The sequence below is a fragment of the Stigmatopora argus genome, chromosome 8 (genome assembly GCF_051989625.1).
Source record: "Stigmatopora argus isolate UIUO_Sarg chromosome 8, RoL_Sarg_1.0, whole genome shotgun sequence".
NCBI lineage: Eukaryota > Metazoa > Chordata > Actinopteri > Syngnathiformes > Syngnathidae > Stigmatopora > Stigmatopora argus.
This window is the reverse complement of record NC_135394.1, coordinates 14,108,727-14,120,186: the sequence shown is the minus strand read 5'-3', so window position 1 is coordinate 14,120,186 and position 11,460 is coordinate 14,108,727. Positions and strand designations below refer to the sequence as shown.

The 11,460-nt window shown below is 37.8% G+C and overlaps 1 protein-coding gene and 1 long non-coding RNA gene across 3 annotated transcripts in view; one reads left to right on the top strand and one right to left on the bottom strand.

Moving 5' to 3' along the window:
- Positions 1-11,460, top strand: part of LOC144078604 (uncharacterized) — a 37,997-nt gene that overhangs the window by 2,091 nt on the left and 24,446 nt on the right. For both annotated transcript variants that reach the window (XR_013301257.1, XR_013301258.1), the window contains exons 3-5: positions 997-1,051; positions 7,405-7,548; positions 8,059-8,343. This is a non-coding gene — a long non-coding RNA (uncharacterized LOC144078604). The remainder of the gene's footprint in view (positions 1-996; positions 1,052-7,404; positions 7,549-8,058; positions 8,344-11,460) is intronic.
- gsx2 (GS homeobox 2) lies at positions 6,849-10,828 on the bottom strand. The gene is made up of 2 exons (XM_077606814.1): positions 10,332-10,828; positions 6,849-8,483 (listed from the first exon to the last, which is right to left on the bottom strand). The coding sequence occupies exons 1-2, from the start codon at positions 10,774-10,776 to the stop codon at positions 8,119-8,121; spliced, it is 810 nt and encodes a 269-aa protein (XP_077462940.1). The 5' UTR covers positions 10,777-10,828; the 3' UTR covers positions 6,849-8,118.

Genomic DNA, 11,460 nt, shown 5'->3' with positions numbered 1-11,460 from the left:
ATTATGCCATTGTTGGAATTATTGGAAATTATTTGGAGACTGTTTTCCCACTCATTTAAATAATATGTGCAAAATATTTTGCTTAATTATGGCGATCATTTGCTGCCAACCCTCCAAAATATGGTAGATTAGATGCCTATTCCTGTCATTGGCCTTATTGACGATCTCATTAGTTAGCGTAAACTTCTCTTCAGCCATCTATAGCTGATTTCCTTTTGAAAAAAGTAATCATTTTCTAAATTTTGAATATAAACTAGTAATATTGACTTATCTCCAAGCCATCAAAGCCTTATTTGCATATGACTTGAAATGCATGGGAAATGTTGAACATAAAACAGGAACAAAAAAAGTTATCCGTCACAATCACGCACGCGATATTTTACACCATCAGACCATTAAATTGAGGGGAAGAAAAAAAACTGAATGATATACTCAAATAAGGAACCAGGCACATTCTATCGGTTTCACGTCAAGACTGGCTATTTTTCATTTTTTCAGTTCCAGGGACAGTATTTCTTATTATTTTCCAAATTCCAACACCAGTTTAAAGCAAATGCTAACCACCACACAAAAGAAGTGGGAAAATTAACAATTTAATTGATTTTATATTGGTTTTATGCAGAATTTTTTTTCAAAAACCAATATAGAAAGGGGGTAATGTGAAATTGATATTTGCAAATGAGTTATCATTAAATACGGCATATAACTGGATGAAAGATTGCGTAATAAAAAAACAAATTTTATTTATCTGTGCTAATGTGGTTTTAATTGTAATGGCTCATTTATAATTATAATCAATTTCATGATTTTATAGTGTTGATGCATTTACTGTTGTTGTTTTACCAAAACATTTGCAAATGTTGTGTTTGTGTCCTTTTGGGCTCTTTTTGACTTTATTAATGAACTAAAAATGACTTCAATTGGGAAAATTCCATTTTTTTCTAAACAAATTTGCCTTTTTTGTGTGTTTATTTATCTCTTCACACTTGACTACAGATAACAATGGTGGCATCTTTCCTCTTCCTTCCTCACTACCAATTGTCATCAATGAGTAAGTAATTTTACTTCTTTTTAATGCATTTTTAACTCTTCCACTGCCCTCAACTTCAAAAGACATCCATTCCAATCCATTTGGACAAATTGTTTAAGTGAGGCAAGCAGTCAACTATTTTTGGAGTGCTCCCAAGTTAGCTGGCATTCTCGCATCTAGGGTGCAGTAGCGCTCTGAGCTCGTAGAGGGCGCTCCAACACCATCAGAATCCCATGCCTTATCAAACGCAACCCCCATCTCACACATAGGCACTCACATATCAGCTTTTACCGGCTATTGATCCCACAAGGTAGCAGCCCCCCAATCCCGAGGCTCTCCTGACGGGAATAGGGGTCCTCACCAAAAGCCCCTTTGGGCCCGAGGCGCACTAACACCCGCTTACGCCCCCACGCCGCTCCCCCGTACACGCAAACGTTGTTGGCTGGACGCAATGACTTCCACATGTCGGCTTGGAAGAAGACTGTCGTTGTTCTCCAAACAAAAGGAAGTTTTCCACCACAAAAATGGCCGAGCTTTGCTCTCTTAAGTAGGATTTTTGCATGGATTTTTTTGTATTTATTTCACTTTTTTCCGCCCTTTGCTTTTAAAAGGACTCCCCGAAAAGTGCATAGTAAGTTTGGAAATGTTTGGGTGAAGAGTCAGAGAATGCAGGAAAGAGAGATGACTCATCGGATGATAGGTACGCCCGGACTATTTAATTTACCGGCAGCCGTTGATGACGATAGGCGTCCAATCTGTTTGGAGTGGGAGGGATGGCTGCAAATGTACAGATGTTCATTTGCGATTAACTGGTTTGAAGAGTTTTAAAGGAGTTGGACCAAAGAGGTCGCTTATTGGTTGCCATTGACGGCGATATTGAATGAATTTTCATTCGCTGCCACTCTTCCACTTGAAATGGATTGGACGTCTGCTAGTGATGGACTTATTTGAAGAGTTGTAAATTAGTAGGAGCGGAATTTTTAGCTCATTGTTTGCCATTTACGGAAATAGACGCCTTGAGTGGGAGGGAATATTCGCTCGATGCCATCCTCCCACTCTCTAATGCACGTGTATCAAAGTGGCGGCCCGGGGGCCAAATCTGGCCCGCCGCATCATTTTGTGTGGCCCGGGAAAGTAAATGATGAGTGCCGACTTTCTGTTTTAGGATCAAATTAAAATGAAGAGTATAGATGTATATTAAATTTCCTGATTTTCCCCCTTTTTAAATCAATAATTGTAATTTTTTAATCCATTTTTGCTGTGTTTTTAGTTGAAAAATCATTTTGTAAAATCTAAAAATATATTAAAAAAGATCAAATAAACATTGTTTTAGATCGATAAAAAAACAGAATATTCAGGGCTTTTAATCCAGTTCTTTTAATCCATTTATATAAAAAAATCTAAATATTACATCTAAAATGGTCCGGCCCACATGAAATCGAGTTGACGTTAACACGGCCCGTGAACCAACCCGAGTCTGACACCCCTGCTCTAATGGATTGGACGTCGACTCGTGATAAACTCATTGAAAGAGTTTTAAATTATTAGGCGCAAATGTTTTAACTCATTGGTTGCCACTAATGGCAAAAAAAGTCCAATCCATTTACAGTGGGAAGGAACGTCTGTTCGCGGTTTTAAAAAAAAAAAACTGTTTTAGTTCAAAAATAAGATGTGCTAATTTTAAATAGTCTGAATTATGGTGTTCACATCCACTCCATTTGAACTGGGAGGGCTGGCAGCGATTGTTGGAATGAGTTTATTACCAGTTGACTTCCAGCTCATTTGAACAAGGATTGTTCATTCGCTGCCTCCCCTCCCACTTCGAATAGATTGGTCATCTACTCGTGATAAACTCTTTTAAAGAGTTTTTAATTGGTAGGCCGAAAGCTGTTAACTCATCTAACTAACTAACTAACTTTTTTTTTAAAATTAGTTTTATGATTGTTTTTCCTACAGGAAACATTGATTTCCATTTATAATTATAAAAATAATAATCCAAATAATGACGAAGTCGTTTTTAAGACGATATATTTGGATTGGATTGGATAACTTTATTCATCCCGTATTTTCGGGAAATTTCATTGTCACAGTAGCAAGAGGGTGAGAATACAGACACAGCAAAAGACATTTTAGACATAAATAGGTAGGTAATAAGTAAGTTAATATATAAATAAATACATTAATAAATCTATAAATAAATAAATAAGCGTGTTGCTGAAATATATATATATACAGACGCTCCCCTACTTACGAACATTCAACTTACGAACAACGGTACATACGAACATGTCTGCAAATTGCGTTTAAGTCCAAAAATGTTCGCAAGTCCAATTTTGTATTTCGCGTCTTTTTCGGAGTAGTACTTCTTTCCGCCGCTAATACCGACGCCTGGCGCTGTGAGAGCTCAGCTCACCCAGCATCTACCTTCTTCGTTGCAATGCGGAAGTGCGTGAATGTATCTCCAGTGTGCAAAGAACCTTTTTCATTTGTATCATTAAATATCTCATGCATCCAATATTGAATATGGTTGGTAAAAAGCTAAAGGCTTCTATTGAGGGAGTTGCAAGGAAGAGGCAAGCCATTTCATTTGAAACGAGTGGCAATAATAACGAAGCTTGATGCGCGTGAGTGGTGAGCGTTGCACATTCAGTACCATTTATAAACAGAAAGATCGAGCAGCAGGACCCAAATATTGAACGTTGCACAAAGTTTGCAAATCAATTGAATGATGCCATACAGTGCTACTGCATCATTTATGATGAAAAAAAGAAGAAAACTGTGCAATCGTCATTAGGTCGCTTCTTTTGGCCAGTTTCTAATACATAAATCTATCTCTCTCTCTACAGTACTGTACATATTCTCTCCATTTTATTAAATGTTTTTTTTTTCAGTACAAACCAATGCGTGTTACTTATACAAGCCTTAAACATACAAATGCACTTATATAAACCTTCAATATACTTATATAGGCCTTAAACATAAATTATAATACAAAATATAGCACTAAATCAACTTACAAACAAATTCAACTTATGAACAATCGCTCGGAACCAATTGCGTTCGTAAGTTGAGGAGTGTCTGTATATACATACACACACATACATATACGCATACATACATATATATATACATACATACACATAGATGTACATGTATACATACGGTAGGTCTTAACACAGCCATTTGTTTTGTTAAAGTTTAGTTTCAGTTTTATCATATTACAAAAATCATTCCTTCCTCTATAAAGGAGTAAAGATGTATTTTGACGACTTTTGAATAGCCGTTCGCTGCCCCTGAAAGGGTGAAGAGGAACAAAAAAGAGGATTTGGTCAGCACTATCTCTATTAAAATTCTTGTCGATTCATTTGGCAACCCATGATTTGTCAATTTCGCGGCCGTAGTCGTCAAAGATGCCCACTCCGATTTCGCCCACGTCAAAGCTGACTTTGACACCACTTCTCTAAATGGCAACCTTTTCACAACAGAGATCACGACGCACCAGATTAGCCCAAACGAAGACGTCACCTTGCCACCAAATGACGGTCAATCACGTTGTCTATCTAGCAGCAGCTGCACTGGCAACTCCAACGACTCGCCTATTAATTGCCTTTTGTCATGCGTAATTGGCCACGTTTTCAATCACCAACCAACGATAAGAGCGTCATTTCAACAACTCCCAAAATACCCATTTGAGACTTTTAGGGGGGGGGCATTTAATATCCCACTTGGACAGGTACATCTGGACTTCAGCCCTAGTCCAAACTCTCATTAATAATGAACACATTTAACATATTGAAGTTTATGAATTGCCCCCTAGTAAACCCCCCCGCTCCCAGCCTTGCCCTAACACCTGCAAGGCAACACTAATTCACTTAATGGGAACTTTAGTGTATATTCATTAAGCCCCCCCCCTCCCACCACTATCCCCCCAGTAATAATATACGATCAGCAGCAGTGTATAAAAGGGCGGCCATTTTCTCCGGCTCTGAATGGGAACCCTGAAAAGTTCACCTGCTTCCCCTCTCAATTAGGAATGTATCCCAAACTCGGAGAGAAACAAGTTAAATTAGGCGTCAGCTAATTTTTAAGCAGCCCTCGAGCCGACCCTCCCCGTCCCAAGCCCCCCCCTCCAGCCCCCCCACCCTAATCCCCTCCTCAGAGGTCTTTTCCCATTCGTCCCCCCAAGTTGAAAGGTTCAAATGGTCTCTAATGAAACAGTGACTAAAACTGGCCCCGTGTGGAACCCTGTCGATACCAACGCCCCTCCCACCTTCAAAAGCGGTGTGAGCGCGTAGCCCCCCACATCAGGGGGTCTCCCCCTCGGGACAATCTAACCTGTCAAAGCCTTTGGCTACTTCTATATATCCTGTCCCTCGGTTACGCAGACCCAAATGGAAAGATACAATCAAGCGATGTGGGACCCCAAACGCAATTAAACTTGCTTTTTGAAAACCACATGGGGGGAAAAGAAGAAAAATCTTTCCCTTTTTTTGGGTCGAAAGGGACCATTATTACGAGCTCTACTTGGAATTAACAAGCGCTTATATCATGTAAATTGCTGTCTGATAAATGGAATTTACGGGAATGGACGAGGGAAGGGCAAAAAAGGTCATTTATTAAAGGAAATATCAAGCTTTATATGATATATCAGATATGAAAAGTGGAGCTTAACAGCAATATTTTGGGGGAATTAAAAATACAATGCAGGTATTTGAAAGTAATGATGTTAACACCATTGGTTTGGATTTTTTTGTTAAAACAAATGTGTGCAGTATGCACAAAATCATGGGAATTACATTTTTTATGGCTGTCATTTTCATTACTATACAAAAATCCCATTCAGAAAATTATAATGTGCTGCTTAATGATATTTTTTTAAACTTAAAAAAAAAAGGTCAGGATCTCTTTACTCTTTTCATGATAGACGTCCAATCATGTGGCTTTATTCATCCTTACACTGAGAAACAAAAAAATTTGGACGTCTATTCTTACTCACGGCAGCCAATTAGTTAACAATAAAGATTACATTTTAAAAATAGTGCTGTAAAATATATGCATAATATTATATATATATATATATATATAAAACACAACTCTTCTTCAACTACGATTTTTTTTATAGCTCAAATGTTCCATAATGTAATTATTATTGTATATTATTAATATATTATTATATATTGTTTTTATATATATTATAGTATTAATTATTAATAATATTATATTATTATATATATTATTTGTTTTGTTTATATATTGTTTTATTAATATATTATTATATATTGTTTTTTATATATATTATATTATTAATTATTATTAATAATACATTATTATTATATATATATTATTTGTTTTGTTTATATATTGTTTTATTAATATATTATTATATATTGTTTTTTATATATATTATATTATTATTAATAATATTATATTATTATATATATTATTTGTTTTGTTTATACATTGTTTTATTAATATATTATTAATATTATTAATTAATTATTATTATTATATATGTAATGATTATCTAAACATAATCTATGTTCCATAAGCTGTGAAATGATTGATAAAAAAACATGACCTGTTCTTTATCTTACCTGCATATTATTTGAATATTATTCTTTGATGCCATTTTCATATCATTGATCTGATCAAATTGGCTAATTTGGAAATACGCATCAAATTGGTAGCCTTTGAATATAGTTCAGCACTCAATAAGTCAATTTTATTCAGTATTTGTGTGCACAAAATGGCCTGAGATGAGAAAAAGGCATTCCAAAGAAAATTGTTTATTGCAATAAATACACATTTTATACACATAGCTTGCAAACACATGTTGCTTACAGGTTCCACACACAGGTTGTCTGTCCTATATGCTATTTTTTATATTGCTTCTAAGGGCTTTTCGCCAACACGCACTCACAGTGGAGGGTCAAAATGTGGAAGACTTCTCGGGGTTCTCAAACTTTTTGGGGTGTAGAAACCACAAAATGCTCACCAAGTATTAGTCCGGTGTCGAGGTGGGTGAAAAATATTGTTGATACAAAGGTTTTTTTTGGCACACAAGTGCCGAGGAACTACGTTGAATTGACTTGAGGAGATCATTTTGACAAAAGAAGTGCTTTGCTGCCACTTTGTGGCATTTGATCTATACTGTAAACGTTTTTAGCGAGGAAAAAATATACTTTTTGAGTCATTTGAGCTACAAGGTAAAAAAAAAATCGGTCAGAACTTCATAGTCAACACATTTCAGTTGGAAATCTAACATTCTAATTAGAATTCAGTTAAATAGTTTAAACTCAACATTTGATAGTAAACTGGACTTCGGCTTCGATAAATCGTAATCCAAAAAAACGCCATCTCTCTTTTGCCCGCAGGACTTGAACGCAACAGTCAATGCACGTCAGATTTGGCACACCAGTTTTTTTGGCGGATGCACTTCCTGACACCACCACAAGCGGGAATTGAAACGGGGGTAGACGAATGGCGGTGGAGCGCTCTGACCACAGCGGCAACGCCCGGTAAATTGAACGCCTCATAAGCGTTTCAGAAAATGAATGAATGCATTTTAAGTGTGCATGGATGAATGAATTTTAAGGATGCTGAACTTTAAAGTGTGCATGGAACCTTGGACACCTCCGTCCGTGGCAGGGAATTTAATCCTAGTTTGTTTTATCTTAATAAAAATGAGTTTGTAATACTTGAAATAACTTTTTTTCTAATACTGTATTATTCATTGGACACTCTAAACATGAATGTGAGTGTGAATGGTTGTTCTTTGTCTCCTTGTGCCCTGTGATTGGCTGTCGGTCAATTAAGGGTGTTCCCCGCCTGGTGCTCAAAGCTCCAGCACCCCCCGTGACTCTTGTGTACTTAAGCGGTACGTGTATAGTGAATGAATGGATGTATTATTGATTTGATTTTGGGGTACGGCTCCCGGTTTGAGAACACATCTTAATACAACACATCTTAAAAGTTCATTTCTGTCAATTGTGCCTTCACATTATGAATAAAGTTTTCCTCTTCAACAGTTTTCATGCGGGTGGAGTCTTTTAGGCTCGGAAGGGTCACTCAGTCCAAACAGACGCTTGTCAAATGCTAAGCACCCCGTCTTTCTCCTCGGAGGCTGAGATGGGGGAGAGGGATTCTTCGTCCTCGGAGCGAGGGTAGTGAGAGCCCGAGCATTTGCACCCGCCGCCGCCGCCGCCCCCGCCGGCGCTGGCGTGGGAACTCCGCTGCGCCGCCTTGCCCTCCTTCTTGTGCTTAACGCGGCGGTTCTGGAACCAGATCTTCACCTGCTTCTCGGACAGGCTCAGGTAAGTGGCGATCTCGATGCGGCGGAGGCGGGAGAGGTACATGTTGCTGGAGAACTCGCGCTCTAGCTCAAGAAGCTGCGTGCTGGTGAAGGCCGTGCGCATGCGCTTGCCGTTCTGGATGTGGCTGCTCTCGGTGGTCCCTGTAAGACAAGGGTGTCAGACTCGGGTTGGTTCGCGGGCCGCTTTAACGTCAACTTGATTTCACGTGGGCCGGACCATTTTAGATATAATATTTAGATTTTTTTTATAAATGGATTAAAAGAACTGGATTAAAATCCCTGAATATTCAGTTTTTTTATAGATCTAAAACAATGTTTATTTTAGCTTTTTTTAAAATATATTTTTAGATTTTACAAAATGATTTTTGAACTAAAAACACAGAAAAATTGATTAAAATTTACAATTATTGATTTAAAAGGGGGAAAATCAAGAAATTTAATATACATCTGTACTCTTCATTTTAATTTGAATCTAAAACAGAAAGTCGGCACTCATGATTTACTTTCCCGGGCCACACAAAATGATGCGGCGGGACAGATTTGGCCCCCGGGCCGCCACTTTGACACGTGCTGTAAGGGGAGGGGGAAAAAATTTAGGGTTAGGCTGATGGGAAATTGATTTCCTTGCTTAGTTTAAAAAAAATACATTGACGATGTGTCACGGGGATTAAAAGGTCACAATACAAAAAACTGAAAATATTTACAAAAACTTATTATGTAACTTATGTTAAGGTCAAACTAGTCCATTTCAACATCCTGTTATATTGCGGGTCAAATTGTATACTAATAATATAAGCAACAATAAATGACAAATAACTAATGGAAAATGAAGCTGAATAGGGAGAAAAAATATTTTCAGATTTTTTTTAAAATTATTTATGCTTTTCAAATGTCTATTGGTTACATATATTATACACCAATTTCCAAGGAACAAATTTGTGGTCTTTTTTGGTGGTTGTTGATTCATAAATGTCTGGATTCTGACTTATTGCAATCATGATTGAAACACTATGTTGAAGCCATTGATGATCAATTAGTATCGATGTTTTGTGTTTTATTGTTGCGCTTTTGTTGTTGTGTGTTGAAATTCAGCAAGACTTGTTTGGAAATGGGCTCTCAGAAGGAATTCAGATTGCACTGGATCTATCAAGCAACGTTGACCCAATAAAAAGAAACCAGGGACCCATTTTAAGGCCCCTGAGCCACAGTTTGGGAATGGATGTTTCAGCCACGCTTCAAACATTTCTTGGCTTTAATTAATTTTGCAACGTTTTGATGACTAACTCATTAAGATAGATATTTTGAAGGGTTAACATGAAGCTGTGTCACTCTAAGTCTTCAAAAGTTTTGGTGTGCTCTAGAAAGGGAGAGCATGGTCAAAATATCATAACAACATAATTGTTGAAGTCAAAATACCAATAAAAAAGATATTTAAAAAAAATCTGTAATATTAGACTATCATATTCTTGTTTGTCAGATTCTGTTGTTTTATTCTAACTAATTTTAACTTATGACTATTTAGCATCAACATATTGTACCTAAATGACTAAAAAGAACAAAAAAATACCACATGATTGATCAATGGACATTTTAATTTTTTAAATTACATTTCAATTTGACACTTTATACTTGTGTTATTCTAGTATGTATTGGGTTAGATCAGTATAATAAAACAAGATCAATCTGTAGTCTCATCTTGACAATGTTTCTTTAGTAGTATTTACATTAAAAAAGAGAGATAAAAAGCCACTTTATCAGTCAAAATGTGTTGGATGTTTTAAAAAGTCGTTTATTCTACTTATTATTATCCCATTTTTTTGTAAAGAAGCCCCCAATGTGTGCATGATGTCATTTAGAAAATATATTTTTCTCAAGTTCAACGTTTTTTTTTTTTTTTTTAAATCAAAGTTATTTTTTTTATTATAGCCTCTCATGTAGCACCCAAAAATGTAATCAACTTTTGGGGGAGTTATAAGTGACTTTCCTCACCCATGGAGATGCAGTGGTACCTCCGCGGGTCTGTAAAAACGGCCGCCGTGCAAACAGGTGCGTGTCCCGGGTGCGTCAGCCCCGCGGACTGGTGCTGGTGATGAGCGAGCCGATGGCAATACTGGGCCGCCTCGCCGCCCACGCCCGCCGCGAAGTGGCCTTTGAGGCCCGGCGCGCCGCTCCGGGACGAGTGGAGGTGCGTGCTGACGCACAGCGGGCACACGCACAGCGCGCCGCCGCTCTTCCTGGAGGGGCACGCCGGCACCACCCCCGGCGTGTGCACGCTGATGGGCAGCAGGAAGTCGTGCGCCGCGGCCGCTGCTGCCGCCGCAGCCGCCGCCGCTGCCGCCGCCGTGGCCGTCACTGACGCCGGGTGTGGGTGTGGATGTTCGGCCACTCGGGCATCCTTGACGATGAGCGAGTCCACGTAGAAGGATCTGGACATGGCGAGAGTGAGTGATGGCAACACGCTCCTCGGCGCATGTGATGCCCCTTGGGAGCTCGCAAAGGTGCTTATGTTTGATGGCACAACAAAAGGGACCACGAGGAGGGTGAGTGAGTGAGTGGGTGGGTGGGTGCTTGTGGGTGGGCCGTGGGTGGAACGTCACCCACCACCACTTACACTGTTGCAAACATCGCATAAGAGCCCCCCGTTAGTGTCGACCATCACAACTTGAACTTTTTTTTAATTATTATTATTTTTACTCTTATTAATCTGAATATGGTGCGTTGACATGTTTTGATTTTTAACTCATTGACGGCTATAGACGTCCAATTCATCTTGACTTGGCTTTATCATGGCAGGAAGAAGCAAAAGTGGCAAAATTCAAAATAAATACAAAATGATGATGAATACAAAATTTAAAAAAAGTAAAAATAAGATCATATAAGTACCAAACTATGATATGATTAAAAATGAAGTATACATATTTAAATAAATACGAAAATAAATGTGGAGCTAAATATAGAAATAAATGTGGAAATAAATACTAAAATAAATGCGGAAGTTAATCTTAAAATAAAAGTGGAAGTAAATGCTAAAATAAATGTGGACATAAATGCTAAAATAAGCAAATAAAAAAAAGTAAAAATAAGATCATATAAGTACCAAACTATGATATGATTAAAA

What these genes read in the sequence shown, in the direction of transcription:
- gsx2 (XM_077606814.1), bottom strand. Translation starts at nt 10,776, where the DNA reads ATGTCCAGATCCTTCTACGTGGACTCGCTCATCGTCAAGGATGCCCGA. An exon ending in GTACCACTGCATCTCCATGG is followed by an intron (nt 8,484 to 10,331) that starts GTGAGGAAAGTC and finishes CTTGTCTTACAG; the next exon opens with GGACCACCGAGAGCAGCCAC.